Source organism: Orycteropus afer, unplaced genomic scaffold, assembly GCF_000298275.1.
Source record: "Orycteropus afer afer isolate SDZICR_OR568_19922 unplaced genomic scaffold, OryAfe1.0 scaffold00318, whole genome shotgun sequence".
NCBI classification, from domain to species: domain Eukaryota; kingdom Metazoa; phylum Chordata; class Mammalia; order Tubulidentata; family Orycteropodidae; genus Orycteropus; species Orycteropus afer.
The window spans coordinates 3,882,870-3,899,807 of NW_006921905.1; the positions used below are offsets into that span (position 1 = coordinate 3,882,870).

General features: G+C 39.8%; 1 protein-coding gene across 1 annotated transcript in view; it reads right to left on the reverse strand.

The window, feature by feature from the left end:
• TM2D1 (TM2 domain containing 1) overlaps positions 1 to 16,224 on the reverse strand; it is a 54,591-nt gene extending 38,367 nt beyond the window's left edge. The window contains exons 1-2 of the mRNA XM_007951911.2: positions 16,052 to 16,224; positions 14,403 to 14,476 (exon numbers count right to left, since the gene is read on the reverse strand). Of these exons, the coding sequence (XP_007950102.1) occupies positions 14,403 to 14,476; positions 16,052 to 16,224 (247 nt within the window). The remainder of the gene's footprint in view (positions 1 to 14,402; positions 14,477 to 16,051) is intronic.
• Positions 16,225 to 16,938: the final 714 nt, after the last annotated feature.

A 16,938-nucleotide genomic window follows, 5' to 3' on the forward strand; every position in this document is an offset into this window, starting at 1 on the left:
CGGTTCAAACCCACCAGCCACTCCTCGGAAGGAAGGTTGGGCAATCCTACTTCCGTAGTGATACTGCCTCGGAAACCCAAGGAGGGGTCACTATTGAGTCAGGTTTGACTCGACGGCACATAACAACAATAGCAACATTCAATCTGTGTGCTGCGCAAATAATCCGAGAAGCTAGACTATATGAAGAACACAGCATCAGGATTGGAAGAAGAGTCATTAACAACTGTGATATGCAGACAACACAACTTTCCTTGCTGAAAGTGAAGATGACTTGAAGCACTAACTGATGATGATTAAAGATTACCGTCTGCAGTATAGATTACACATCAACATAAAGAAAATGAAAATCATCACAACTGGACCAATAAGCAGCATCACAATAAATAAAGAAAAGATTGAAGTTGTCAAAGATTTCATTTTACTTGGTTCCACAATCAACACCGATGGAAGCAGCAGTCTTGTCAGATGTCATATTGCGCTGGGCAAATCTGCTGCAAAAGACCTCTTTAAAGTGCTAAAGAGCAAAAATGTCTCTGTGAAGACTAAGGTGTGCCTAACCCAAGCCACTGTATTTTCAATTGCCTCATATTCTTCTGAAAGCTGGACAATGAATAAGAAGACCAAAGAAGAGTTGATGCTTTTGAGTTGTGATTTTGGTAAAGAATATTCAAAGTACCATGGACTGCCAAAAGATCGAACAAATCTGTGCTGGAAGAAATGCAGCTGGAATGTTCCTTGGAAGCAAGAATGGCCAGACTTTGTCTCACCTACTTTGGTCATGTTGTCAGAAGGGACTATTCCCTGAAAATGGATATCATGCTTGACAATGTGGAGGGTCAGCAAAAAAGGAGAAGACCCTCAATGAGATGGACTGACGCAGTGGCTGCAATGATGGGCTCAGGTATTGCAAGGATTAGGAGGATGAAACATGACCGGGTAGTGTTTCATTCTGTTGCATATGGGGTTGCTATGAGTCAGAGCTGACTCAACAGCACCTAATAACAACAGATTGTTGTTGTTGTTGTTGTTGTTACGTGCCATTGAGTCAGATCTGATTCATAGCGACCCCTCCTTGGGTTTCCGAGGCAGTATCACTATGGAAGTAGATTGCCCTATCTTCCTTCTGAGGAGTGGCTGGTGGGTTTGAACTACCAGCCTTCTGGTTAGCAGTCTAGTGCCTTAGGCACTATGCTACCAGAGCTCCCCAATAACAACAGATAGAGTGGGAGAAAAATGTGGAACAAAACTCAAAATCATAAAAAAGGCTACTGGTCTGATAGAGACAGGTAAAACCCCTGAGACTATTGCCCCTAATCACCGTTCAGGCCTGGCATTAAACTCATTCCCATGGTTTAACTTCCAGCCAAAAATTAGTCAGGCATATGAGGTGAACAATTGTACCAGGCAGGTACACTCCTTAGAACAATCAACCACGGGAGATCAGAATGTCAGTATTTGTGCAGGGTGTCAGCTCAGAGGTAACAACTGCATAAGAAAGGACACAGGGAAAAGGTAACTACAGAAAGAAAGTGATTAGAGAGCTGTTATATTGTGGGGATTGTAATCAATGTCACAAAATAAAATTTGCATGAACTGTTGAATGGAAAACACATTTGTTCTGTAAACATTCACCCAAATTACAACTGAAAAAAAAAACCAAAATAATTGAGCTAGGCTATGACACTCAATTTGAAACTCTGGTTTGGCAGACATTATATAAATGACCTTCCATTTTGTGACCTGATATGATCAGGCAATTAGATGAAAAGAGAGTTTCCTTGGGGGTGTGGTCAACCTCCAGTATATAAATGAAGGTTCTGGCAAAGCTCACTCTCTTTCTCAACCCTGCACTCTTCTCACCTGAACACCAGTTCTTGGGACATAAACCTGCAAGAGTCTCCTCCCTGTCACCTGATCTGCAGATTTTGGTTTTGCCAATCCTGGCAACCCCATGAGCCAGCAGAGACCTCCAGCTTGACCTACAGATTTTGGTTCGTGAGCCCCTGTAACCATGTGAAACAGGGCTTCAGCCTGTTGCCTGACCCTCAAATTTGGGATGTGCCAGGACCCGCATCAAGACTGGGGAAAGAATCATCAACAATCTGCGATAACGCTGATGACACAATCTTGCTTGCTGAAAGCGAGGCACCTGAAAGTGAGGACTTGAAGCACTTACTGATGAAAATTGAAGAATACAGTCTGCAGTATGAATTACATCTCAATATAAATAAAACAAAAATCCTCACAACTGGACCTATAAGCAGCATCACGATAAAAGGAGAAAGACTGAAGTTGTCAAAGACTTCACATTGCTTGGTTCTACAATTGACACCAACAGAAGCAGTAGTCAGGACATCAGACAACATATAGCACTGGGCAAGTTGGCTGCAAAGGACCTCTTTCAAGTGCTGAGAAGGAAAGGTATCTCCTTGAGGACTAAGGTGCACCTGACACAAGCCATGATATTTACAATCACCTCATATGCATGAGAGACCCGGACAATGATTAAGGAAGACTGAAGAACTGATGCTTTTGAGTTGTGGTCCTGGCGAAGAATGCTGAAAGTACTATGTTCTGCTAAAAGAACTAACAAATCTGTCCTGGAGGAAGTGCAGCCAGAATGCTCCTTGGAAGTGAAAATGGCCAGACTTCGTCTCACCTACTTTGGTCGTGTTGTCAGAAGGGATCATTCCCTGGAGAAGGATGCCATGCCTGGTAAGGTGGCAGGTCGATGAAAGAGGGGAAGGCCCTCAAGAAGATGGATTGACACAGTGGCTGTGGAGATGGGTTCAAGGATAGCAGGGATCATGGAGCTGGTACGGGACTGTGCAGTGTTTCGTTCTGCTGTGCATAGGGTCACTACGAGTCGGAGACGACTCGACGGCATCTAACAACAACAGGCCCCACAAATGCACGAACTACTTCCTCACAATGGTGTGAGCCATGTCCTTTGAGTAACTTTCTCTCTGTATATATATCTATATACACTTCATTGGTTTTGCTTATCTAGAGAACCCAGACCAAGACAGTGCCCTTTCCTCTTTTACCATATCAGACTGAAAGATACTAATATTTTTAGTTGAGTTTCAGCAAATGCTCAACTCTTTTTTAAGCATCAACAATTCCAGTTTTTGTTTTTGAGAAAATCCAAGTAGAACTTCATGTAATCAGCTAAGAAAAAAACATAAAGAATCCAGAGTTTTATATGAGGGGCAAGTGGTATTTTTCATCTAGTTTAACCCTCTTTGTCTTTTTCTAGGCCAAAGTAGTACATTGAAAAAATGATACCAATAAAACACTCTATAATGATTTCCAAAACCTTCTCTTGAGCTTACTTACAGCTCCAACTACATCATCCTATAAAATTTATCCATCCATCATATTCAAATCTCTAAGACTAGAAGGTATAATAAAGGTATAGATTCAATAAAACTGAGATATTTAACAAGAAAAAAATACAATAAAATGAAAGGGATTGGGAGAGTAAAGAAATTTATTATATTAGGAAATTGAGCTAAAGGTAAAGGAAGACATTGTAATTGAGCAACAAATTTAGCTCAGAGTTTCCTGATAGTTAAGGCAAAAAGTTTTACATACCTATTGTGGAATAACAGAAAGAGAATCCATTCCCTTCTAAACAATTGTACAAGGTGGTTTATTTCAAGATAGCAGAGGTAAAACATAATAGAAAATAAGAATTCCAATTTCATAATTTCAGTAAGAATTTTTACAAAACTATAGAGAAATTCTCCACAAGGCCATTTCTTACAGTGACACCGGGTAAAAGCAAGGGCTTAATGGTAAGGTCTACAAAGAGTTACCAGACAACTGGTATGAAGTTGTTTGGTCATCTGACTTTATACAGGGATCATTTATTTACTTTTGTTAATGAATTATTACCATATCCTTTAGATTATTCCTCTTAAAAATCTAACATGTTACATTATGCTTTTTATTAGAGGTATATTATAATTATATCGTATAGGAGCCCTGGTAGCATAGTGGTTAAACCTCTTGGCTGCTAACTGGAAGGTCGGTGGTTTGAACAGATTGGTCATTTCACAGTGGAAAGCTGTGGCAATCTGCTTCTGTAAAGATTTACAGCCTTGGAAACCCTATGGACAGTTCTTCACTGTCCTGTACGGTCTCTATGAGTTGGAATTAACTCAACAGCAATGGGTTTGGTTTGGTGTGAATACTAAAGACAACTCAAAACAAAGATTATTAGCAAACATCTAAAGTGCTACCATATACTCTATGTTACAGACTGAAAGATCAATATGCTCTAGGTTAGTAGTTCTACTAGATGTGATCATGCTCCCCAGGGAACTTTTACCAATGTTTGGAGCTCTGGTAGCATAGTGGCTAAGGCACCTGACTGCTAACCAGAAGGCTGGCGGTTCAAACACACCAGCCACTCCTCAGAAGGAAGATTGGGCAATCCTACTTCCGTAGTGATACTGCCTCGGAAACCCAAGGAGGGGTCGCTATGAGTCGGGGCTGACTCGACAGCAAATAACAACAACAAGAGACATTTTTGGTTGTAACCACTGCAGAGTACAACTGGCATCTAAGGGAGCAGAGGCCAGGGATACTAAACATTCCACAATGCACAGGACAGCCTCACTGCAACAACAAAAACTTATCCAGTTCGAAATATCAAAGTGGCAAGGCTGAGAAACCTTGCTATAGATCAGTGGCTTTCAAACATTTTTATTCACACATCCCTTTAAAAATTTTTTTATAAAACTATATTCTCTCTCGTACATTTAAGTGGACATCTAAAAGTTTTCATCACATAGGAGAACAAAGTAAAATGAAAAATCAAGGAAGTAATTAGTCCAAAGGACTAATGGACCACACGAACCACAGCCTTCTCTAACCTGGGATCAGAAAAACTAGACAGTGCCCAGTCACCACTACTGACTATTCTGACCAAGACTAACATAAAAGGTCCCTGTTATAATGGGTTTTTGTGGGGTTTTTTTTTTTTTTTTTAAAAAAAAAAGGCAGAACAGAACTCAAAAGTAAAAAAAAAAAAAAAAGACTTACTGGTCAAAAGAGATTAGAGGAAGCCCTGAGAAAACCTTCTAACTTGAAACTGAAAACAATCCCAGAGGTCACTCCAGACAAATAATAGATAGGGCTATAAGACAAACAACATGAAGAATGTGTTCCTCAGAACAATCAACTATATGAGACCAAAAGGGCAACATTTGCCCAAAGCTGAAGATGAGAAGACAGGGAAGGAAAGGGAAACCAGATGAATAGAAACAGAGAGAGTGCTGAAACATCATAGGGATTGCAACCGATATTATGAAATAATTTGTGTGTGAGCTACTAATTGGGAAAACTAATTTGCTACATAAACTTTCACATAAAGCACAATAGAATGCTAAATAAATAAATAAACAAAAGTTTTCATCATGGATTTTAATAAGTGCAAAGAATGTAATTTCCAGCATACTGTAAATATTATCATTAAAATTATAATGTCATGGCACTAGAGGGAGGAGGGAGGAGGGAGGAGGAGAGCTGTTCCACTGTGAGCACTGTAATCACTGCTGTGAAACAAGATGTGTATGAACTGCTGAGTATAAAATGAATCTGCTTTATAAATTTGCACCCAAATCACAATTAAAAAATTGTTTAAAACCATCTGATCTGCAGTGTATATGACTATGAGATCAGAAGAACTACATGGTGCCCAGCTACCACTGTCAGCCCCTTGGAGGGGGATCTACGTAGGAGATCCTGGATAGAGAGGGAGAACAATGTGGAACAAAACTCAATCATTTGGGAAAAAGAAAAAAATGGGGGACCAGGTTTGCTGGTCTGATAGAGCCTGGTGGAACCACTGAGACTATGGCCCCTTGATGCCCCTTCAGGTCTGGAACTGAACCCACACCTGTGTCTTCTAGCCAAACAAAGGCAGGTATATGAGTTGAACATGTACCTGAGGTAGATACACTCCTTGGAGAGAATAATCATGGGAGAAAGAAGGGATATTTATGCACAGGGAGACAGCCCAGGGGGCAGGAGTGCATGGAGGGATGGACACAGGGAAGTGGAAACTATCAGGAGGAAGTGGGAGGAGAGCTGTTGCATTGGGGTAAATTGTAGTCAATGTCATGAGACTCCATACATGTGAGTGAACTGCTGTATGGAAAGTGAATTTGCTCTGTAAACTTTCACCCAAATCACAGTAAAATAAATAAATAAATAAACCCACTGCCATCAAAAAAAAAAATTGTTTAAAAAAATATTATAGCATTTTACTACATATATTCAATGGAATTTAAACGTTATAGCAATTTGACAGTCACCATCATCCATTTGAAAATATATATGAAAAGCTCTTCTTTAATATTCAGAAACTTTACACTGTTCTCAGGAGATCAATTTTTGGAAAGAGTACATGTATGAAAATTAAGGACCTAAAGATTAATTCCCTTAAGGACATCTATACCTGTTTACCTCTTAGAAAGTTTCTATCTGCTCCAAGGCTCATGTACCACAGTTTGAAAATTAATGGTTTAGAAATCAGTCAAGTAAGTCAAAGAAATGTCTGGTTAAGGAAGATTGAAAAAGTTTTAAAAGCTTTACTTGAAATACCTTACAATACAAACATTAAACAAGTTTTTCAGGGGAAAGAAAAGATGCAAATGGGAACTCATTTTCTCAGTGTGATCACTGATCCTAAATTAGTCCTAGTATATTCAGCTTGAAGTATAAAGCCCAAACCAGCATTCTGGTGGGAGAAAATTCAGGCTCCTTTATCAAGGACGTTAAGAAGTAGGTTGAAACTGTGGTTTCCTAGGGTAAAATAAAATTCCTACCAAGAAGTTGATCTTCTGAGATTCCTTCATGACAGCCATGTGAACACTGGTTTCATTCTGATCTTACTTTATGCTGTTGTCTAGAGACCTAAATATACTGTTGTTGTTGTTATGTGCTATAGAGTCGGACCCGACACTTAGCGACCCCGCCTTGGATTTTTGAGGCAGTATCACTACGGGAGTGGATTGCCCAACCTTCCTTCCAAGGAGTGGCTGGTGGGTTTGAATCACCAGCCTTCTGGTTAGCAGTCTGGTGCTTTAGGCACTACACTACCAGAGCTCCTTCAGCATCCATACTAGGAAAAGGGCACAGATAAAAGCAGGGCTTTTACATTATAGCTTCCTATTTTGTTAACTTGTACACAGTAACTTGCAGGAAAGCAATTCTGCTTTCTTAATGCTTCTTATGTTGTTGTTGTTGTTGTGTGCCGTCGAGTCGGCCCCGACTCATAGCGACCCCTCCTTGGGTTTCCGAGGCAGTATCACTACGGAAGTAGGATTGCCCAACCTTCCTTCCGAGGAGTGGCTGGTGGCTTTGAACCGCCAGCCTTCTGGTTAGCAGTCAAGTGCTTTAGCCACTATGCTACCAGAGCTCCTTTTTAATTCAGGAGCCTTTCTGTTCTGGTTTACTGTGTGAACACTCGAGAGTGGCCACATTTATTTTTCCAGATTGTCCTTTAATGAGACTATGCCAAGCAGGTAAGTACAAGCAAGCAGCAGAACCATAGTGCTTGTCTATATATTGAACAGGAGTCCCACGAGGAAATTCTGCATTACCTTCATATACGCCATTATCCATTTGCAGAAAAGGTTAGAATGTATTCAAAGTTTAGGACTCTTAGACTCAGTAAAATCCTGACAGGGAACACTGTGGGTTTTGGACACTGTTCTCTGCTTAAGCTATGTATGCCTAAGGGTATTGTCTTGTGGCCAGCGGGTAATCTAGAGCTTCTGGCTCATCCTCAGAACCTGCTCATCGTGACACAGGAGTCTTTAACCACCTTTTGCGGCTGGTAACTATCCTACCAGATTTTACTAGTTGTCCTGTGCCCTCTGTCCTTGTGTCTCTGTGACTTAAGAGCTCAAAATTCCACAAACTCAAAAACTTCTCAGACAGTAATTTATCCAGAACATCACACTGCTGCTACCAGTAGAGGTGTTCAATCTCTTTTAAGAGACAGAACCAGAACTTCACACTACTGTCACCAGCGCAGACCAAAAAAAAAAAAAGCAAGTAGAGAAAGGTGGTGGAGAGGCAAAGAGAAACACTAGGTCAGAGTTCATTCTGTACAATTTCTCTTGAAATTCATAACTCTGTAGATACAACCAAACACATTCTAACCAAAATAAAGCAAACCCACTGCCAGAGTCAATTCTAACTTACAGAGATACCATAAGACAGATTAGAACCGTCCCATAGGGTTTCTAAGGCTGAAAATCATTACAGAAGCAGACATCTTCATCTTTTTCCCATAGAGGGGCTGGTGGGTTCAAACCACTGACCTTTTGGTTGGTGGCTGAGTGCTTTAACCATTGCGCCACAACAGCTCTTTCAAACACTCCTAGAGATGCTGAAACATAATTTTCAGACATATGCAAGAGATGCATCCTAGAATCTAATTTTAGTTTCTCACAAATTCAACTGTTATTTTTCCCTGGATCCTTTAAGAGATTATCAGAGGCCATCTCACCTATACTTAAGAGGTAACAAGTAAACAAAAAGAAAGAAAGAATTAAGAGTTTTCAGATGGAAAACACAGCAAGACTTAATAAAAGGTCTCAGAGAGGAGGGGCAGAAACAAAATGGCAGCCTGGTGACATACCTGCCCAATCCCTCCATAACAGAGACCTGGAAAAAACAAGTGAAACAGATACAGATAATGACCCTGGAATTCTGAGAATCAAATGAAAGAGTAAGAATTAGACTGAGGGGGCTTATTGGAAAAGGAAAGAGAGTGACAATAATAACTAGGAAGAGAGAAGCTGAGGCCTGATGACACTGAGGGCATCATACACAGGAGAGAAGAAATCAATTTCATAGAATCCACACTGGGCTAGATACAAAGCATGGACAAATGTGGACAGAATCAAAGTAAGTAGAATACACACAGGATCCAGAAGAGGAAAGTGCAGGAAAATGGGTGAGATTTTCAGTGGCAAGGGGACCAGAGAGCAAGGAGGGAGCCAGTGAACAGAGTTGAAACAACTCACTACTAGTGAACACTGGTCACTGGCGTTGAGGGCCCATGTGGAAGAGAAGGCCTGTGGGGTGGTGGTTGGAGATGCTGTACTCTGGGTGGCCTCCTACCTGATAAAATATGGGCAGGAGCTGCATAATTGGCTGTACTCACCCAGGAGTACAATGGGCCTAGGCCAGTGAATAGCAACCAAAGACGTCTGTTCTCGGCTTCCCCAACCACACACCTTCTCGTAATCTGTTCAATATGAAACAGATAAGGCGAGACAAATGCCCAATGCTGCAGGTGTAGAACCACAGGAAAGATACAATAGATAGGAGGAAAGAATTACCAGAGTGAAGGGGAAAACATATTGCTACAAATATTCTTGAGAAATTTGAGAAGCATGAGCTACTTATTTTAAGGGATGAAAATTATGTACTTCAGAGTAAAGAATGAACTGCCACTCCAAATCTATAGAGAGATAACATGGTCAAGTAATAAAATAAAAGCAGCACTGAGAGTGATCAGATTTGTCTGAACTCCAATTTGTGAACTGATCACTGCAGAACTCTTAAAGAGCAGGACCTTAGAAAAGAACAAACTTGGGTTTCAGGAGTTAGCCTGGGTTAAGTACTACATTCATTTGGACAAATTACTCTCAGAATCTCATTTCATAAACTGTAAAATGCAGATGATATTGGACAATGAATAACAAAGACCAAAGAAGAGTTGATGCCTTTCAATTGTGGTGTAGGCAAAGAATACTGAAAATACCATGAATTGCCAGAACAAACAAATCTGTCCTGAAAGATGTGCAGCCAGAATGCTCCTTGGAAGTGAGAATGGCCAGACCCACTTTGGTCATGTTGTCAGAAGAGGCCATTCCTGGAGAAGGATATCACACTTGGTAGAGGGTCAGTGAAAAGGGGGAGGACCCTCAACAAGACGGACTGACACAGTGGCTGCAACAATGGGGTCAAACATAGCAAGGACTGTGAGGATGGCACAGGACTAAGTAGTGTTCTGTTCTGTTGTACACTGAGTCAGAGCCAACTGGACAGCTCCTATGAACACCACCACACTTACATTACCCTTTGTCACTGAGTCAATTCCAACACTTAATGACCCTGTAAGACAGAACAGAACTGCCCCATAGGGTTTCCAAGGCCGTAAATCTTTATGGAAGCATACTGCCTCATCTTTCTCCTGCAGAGCTGCCTGTGGGTTCAAACCAACTTTTTGGTTTAGCAGCTCAATGCTTTAACCACAGTGCCACCAAACCTACTAACTTAAATCGAAGCATAAGAAAATATTACACAATCCCAAATAAGGAACATTCTACTAAAATAAAGGAGGGCGAGTAGTTGTAGTTTTCAGAGCTAGAGAAAGCTGTAGAAATGTTCAAGTTTAAAGACTAAAGACAAAACCTGATCCTAAAATCCTATAAAGCCACTATTGTCAAGTCAATTCCAATTCACAGCAATCTTCTAGGACAGAGTAAAACTGCCCCATAGGATCCAAGGCCATTTATCTTTACAGAAACAGGTTGCCACATCTGTCTCCCAGCAAAGCTGATAGGTTTGAACTGCCAACCTTTTAGTTAGCAGCCAAATGTTTAACCACTGTGCCCTCAGGGCTTCTTAGCATCCTGTACTAAGGGAAAGTACTATGAAGTACATTATTTGGATCATTTGAGAAAACTAGATTATACCATAAAGTATGTGTGTGTGGGGGGGGACGACCTCATTGCCATAGAGTCAGATCCAACTCATAACAACCCCTCCTTGGGCTTCCGAGGCAGTATCACTACGGAAGTAGATTGCCTGATCTTCCTTCTGAAGAGTGGCTGATGGGTTTGAACTGCCAGCCTTCTGGTTAGCAGTCAAATGTCTTAGGCACTATGTCACCAGCCCTCATGGTGTATCAGTATGGGTATCAATATTAAATTTACTGAAGTTTAAAACTGAATAGTGGAGCAGGTTAGTGAGGAAAAGATGAATAGCACTTCCGACATGTTGGAATCTCTGGGTGGTACAAATGGCTAACATGCCAAATAAAAGGTTGGAGGTTCAAGTCCACCCAAACGCGTCTTGGAAGAAAGGACTGGGAATCAACTTCTACAGAATCTGCTACTGAAAACCCAATGAGAACAGTTCTACTCTGACACAGACAGGGTCACCATGAGTTGGAACTGACTTCACAGTAGCTGGTTTATGGCATGATGATAATATTATTTCTTTAAGTATGTTTAGTTTGTAAAAATTCATTAGTTATACTTTTATATACTTTTCTGTATACATTATACTTCAATAATAAAAAGCTTTTAAAAAATAAAAGACGTTTTGCCAAAAGATCACAGCAAAATTTTCTGTGGATGGAGTCTAAATGCTATGGGATTGCATTGATATAAAAATTGAAAACACTTTTGCCTATTTATGTTTATATTATTTAGAAGGAACACTTTGATGGCAGGAGTCTTCTTTTATATCTCATCCATACATCTATCAGAAGCGTGACATATCATAATTTCTAAATAAATAATGTATATGTGTACCGACATTGGCTGAACTGGAAATTTTCAATGACGTGTGTCTTAGTTGAAATCCCTGTGCCTTTTGTGCCCATTCTCTGCCACTCTACCCCCTACATTTCCTTCTCTTTCAAAAAATTATCTCCATTCCTTCCTACTAAAAAAGGATACTTCAAGAAAATTAAACTTAATTTCAGGATTCTGCTATAGTCTTTCATGTAATCAGTGACAAAATAAAGGAGAAATAATTTTGGTTGAAGCTTATATAGCTCACATTTTTCACAACTCAAATATTTTCCATTAATTATTCTATGTTAGGACCAGAATTTTTCAAGAGTCATTTTGATGTCCTTCCCTGATCAGGACTTAGAACTGACTCACCAAGGTCACCTAACTAGTCTTTGTATGTTTTAAAAGAGGAAATTAGAAAAGGTACCACCTCCAGAGGGACATAGCCTCATAGGTTTTACGTTGGGATGGTGGAACCCATTCCAACCCTTGATTGGGCACTGTTGTGCAGTAAATAAATTGTACATCCACATGCACCCTATGACTCACATTTGTCTCAGAAACTTAAAAAAAAAAAAAAAAACAGGATGATTTAAAATAGTTTATTTTTAAAGTCATTTATTTATTAATCTATAAATTTTACGTATGCTCCCAAATTCAATCAGGCACATATTTACATTTGTAGGAATTTATTTATTCTCTCCAAATAAATAAACATACTTTCCCTCTTATGGAAAGCTTTCCTTTTATTTTCTTGTAGCTCTCTGCCAATCTAGGAATACTTATCTAGATTGACCCTCACTGATACCCAAATACGTCCAAGCCCTTTGCACTTGATCACTTATTTTGTGCATGTACAGAAACTTATTTCTCAGCTATCCTTAAGTAGATTCGGATTTATTTTACACAAAACAGCTATCTAACTGGAAGGCAGAGCCCTTCTCTCAAGCAGAAATTATTCTTTTGGGGCATAAACTATTCTTAATTGTGCCATCTCATTTAAAATCTCCTTAACTGCTAAGAACCCTGCAGGCTAAGAAATTATTTTTTTGAGATAGTTACCTCCTGCCCCCTACTTTGAGGTTAGATACCTGAGGCACAATCGTATTCATAGATTTCCATTTGACAGGTGATTCTTCTTTATTTCTGTCAATTCTATTCCCTGTTTTCTGAGCATGAAATCAAGATATAAAAGACTTTGAACTGTACAACAGGCAAATCAAAGCATATTTATTAATTAACTAAAAAAGGGGAGATTCCTTGCAGGTATTTTAATTAAGCTTAATACATATAAAATATAGATTCCCCCAAAAATCCCCACTGCCATCTAGTCAATGCTGACTCATAGCAACCCTGTGAACTGCCCTATAGGGTTTCCAAGGCTGTAAATCTTTACAGAAACTGACTGTCTCAGGTTCTCCTGTGAAGTGGGTGGTGGATTTGAAGCCCCAACCTTTTGGTTAGCAGCTGAATACTTTAACCACTATGCCAACAGAGCTCCACAGATGTATACATATTATGTAAAATCTATTACATAAATCATATATATATAAACTTATTGTTTGCATGGAAAAATTCATTATTTTATGTCCATGGCAAAAAGTCTAAATTACAAAATTTTAACAATTTACTTTCAAATATTTCCACTGACTAGAATTAGGCTGACAGTGTATCAAAATATATAAAGAAAAAAGTGGATCTGCTTTTTAAAATAGGTACAAATTCATTATCAAGAAATCAATTATTTGAATATATGTCACATATAAGACATCCTTTACAGTTTTTTGTTACAAAGATAATTTAATTCATTTACATTACGAATCTCTTTAAAAACAGCTTTTACTGACAGATAAAGGAAACGCAATATAGGCTCATTCCTGCCCATTATGTAAAACAATAATATAGTCAATGGTTATTTCTTTCTCAAACTAATACTATTTAGTTGCACAACTCAAGAATATAATCAATGTCATTAAACTGTAATGTAGAAAGAAAAATACTATTTGACTGCTATCATTAGGAATCGTGGCAAATAACAATACCAATCAGCTCCATCCTGTATCTACTCCTCAACTCCCACCTCTAGCAACATACACCACTTTAGAAGAAAAGTCTAAACAGAGGACAAATTATCACTTTTTACCTGGTATTATACACATTTTACACTTAAAAAAAATTCCTTCAAATCAATAAGCTGTTATTATGAAAACACACCCACAAGAAAATACTGACGTATACTTAAAATCTTTGTATTATTTTCACATTTAGGATGTACCCAAGTTTATTCTACAAGAACACAGTAGGAGAGACATAGTTTCTCACTGCAGCTTATTAAACTAATACAATGCAAACCAAACTCACTGCCACTGAGTTGGATCCAACTCATAGTGACCACTCCTTGGGTTTCCGAGGCAGTATTACTATGGAAGTAGATTGCCCAACCTTCCTTCCAAGGAGTGGCTGGTGGGGTTGAACCGCCAGCCTTCTGGTTAGCAGTCAAATGCCTTAGGCACTATTACTGTCCTTGAATTATTAAAAATCTAACTAAAGAAGCACTTCGCATCACATAGCTTAGTAAATAAAAGGTCATCAAAACAATTATACAGACTAATTCCAAAGGTTAAAAAAGAACAAAAAAACAAACTTCACAATTCATATAATTAAGATTCTTTTTCAAATTAGTGACAACCCCTAGTCAGTTCTCCATATTTAATTCATTAAGGAAAACTAGGTAATAATTTATAACTGAGGAAAAAATACTTATTAATTTTACTGATCATATATTTATATATGAAATAGTTTATGTTTTTAATATTATTTTGAAAGATGTTTCTGGAGTCTTACCATGAGCTGTGTAGTTTGTACAGTTAACTGGTTCTTGAGTGGCATCATTTATTTGTGGATCTTTACAAATATACGTAAGAAAAGTTAAGGAAATATGAACTACATTCCAACAAACATACAAAACATGATCTTATCTTAAATCCCTCATATTATGTACTCATGTTTATATTTACATGTAAAGACAGGCTGCTAGTTTGTGCAAGTCAAGAAGCACAACCCAAAAAACACCTTTAGTGTCGCTTAACATCTGAGCTTTAACTTATTCTAGGAAAAGTGTATTAACTTAGAGAAGTCCTGGGGACGCACTGGTTAAGTGATCAGCTGCTAAACTGTGAGCAGTTTAAACCCACCAGCTGCTTTGCTGCCTTCTGCTCCTGTAACAATTACAGCCTTGGAAACTTTATGGGGCAGTTCTACCATATTCTATAGGGTCGCTACAGATTGGACAGTAATAGGGTTGGTTTCCATACTCCCCAATTCGTTTTTTAAAATCACCCTGGCATTTTTGGCCACGAAAAACACTCAACTAATAGGTCAGTGATTCTCAAACTGCAAGCATAATGGTGTTCAACAAGCTAGAGCTATTCTATTGTAAAATATCAAGTAACAGATAAGGCACTTGACTGCTAACAGGACAGTCAGCAGTGCAAATCCACCAGCTGCTCCTCAGAAGGAAGACTGGGCGATCTACTTCTGTAAAGATTTACATCCTCAGAAACCCAATGGGGTCGCTATGAATCCAAAACAACTCGATGGCAGTTGAGTTTTCTTCCATACACATAAAAATACTGATAGCTTTCTTAAGAAATTCTCCACAGAACACTTCTTAAATCGCAGGTTTCTGTTAGGTTTTTCTTTTGCAGAATCAGTTTTCTGTTCTAGCTACTGAACAAAAATAGCTATTTTAATTCGAATGTACTGCCATTGAATATTATTGGTACCTTTTTCAGAACTGTGACAATGGGCTGACTCACTTAACCACTTCCGCTTCCAGTTTCCTATTTGTAAATAAACAGCTGACACACTTAGCCTGTTCTGTGTGCTGGTACTGTTCTAAGTGCTTTACCTGTACTAACTCATTAACATCCTAACAGCCCTTAAGTTGGTACCATTAGTTTCTCCATTCTTCCCTATAAGAAAACAGCGTACAAGCAATTTGTTCAAGCTACAAAATGATGCAGGAATTCACCCCCTGGAAGTCCGGCAACTCATGGAGTTTGATATTACACGCGATAACATATGTGAAAGTATTGATGACCAGGCGACACAATACTGGTCGTATCGCTACTAATAACTTTGTCGGCATACTTTTCTAGGGTAAAGCCGAGATCTTAGTAATCTCTGTATTAGCAGTGCCTGGAAAAGAGCCTGGCACACTTACAAGTATTTGTTGCAAAATAGGCCCGCCGGAAAAAATCAAAAAAGGAAGTGCTAATGAGTAAAATCCCGAAGAAATCACACAGAATGGCTTCTGCCCCTCTGACCACCTTATCATTTTACACCTTCAAGGGTCATCGGTCTTCACAGGCCAGAGGTCATCGTTTTTTCTGTGAAGTCCTAGCCCTTGTTGAAGTTTGCGACCCACTCGTGACCCCAAGTCTACCTCCCCCACAGTCCTCACTCTATGGGGAGTTCTTCACAGAGGATATTGTCCCACTTTGAGATTCTCGCACTTGAGCGTCTCCTCGCCCCCGGCGACGGCAGGGGCGGTGGCAGCAGCCCCCAAACGTCCAGTGGTGACTGACACGAACCACAGCACACCCAGAAGCCGGGCCGCTAAAGTCTCTGCCGCTGCAGAGGTAGCGGCACAGGCGGCCGCCATACTGGGAACCGGCGCATCTCCCACGATTTCCGGTTCCGCCTTTGGTCTTGAAGTGGGCGGGAGAAGAACGAAAGGAGGAGGTTCTTAAAGGGACCGGTTCCACCACCTAGCTAGTTCACCTTCACCCCTGCGGGTGAAACCTTGGAAGATCTCTTAAGAAAATACAAGTCCCGGGTTCCCTACCTCCGAAGGAGAAGGGGGCAGAATTTCCCTAGTAACCCTTGGAAGGAGTTGAAGGCAATGTTGGTTTTTGAGGACTAAAAACAAAAACAAACTCACTGCCACCCAGTGGATTCCTACTCATAGCGACCCCCCTTTGGGTTTCTGAAGCAGTAAATCTTTATGGAAGTAGATTGATTGCCTAGTCTTCCTTCCACGGATTAGCTGGTGAGTTTGAACCTCCAACCTTCTGGTTAGCAGTCAAATGCCTTAAAGAAAGAAAAAGCCCTCAGGGAATGAGCTGCCCTCCACCCACCCCTTACCACTGAGATAACCTGGCTGTGGTTTTTCTGCCCTACGAAAATAACCGCGGCCCGCGGGTGTTGAGATCGCTTTACTCACACACCTTTACAGATAAGGCGTCAGGCTCAAAGACACTAAAAGTACATTGCCCTTTATTACTGTGCATGAGTTGGAATAAAATTCAAATTGGCCAGATTCTAGAATTTGTGCTCTAGCTAGTTGTGTTCTAAAGGCCTTAGACAGGAACTCTGG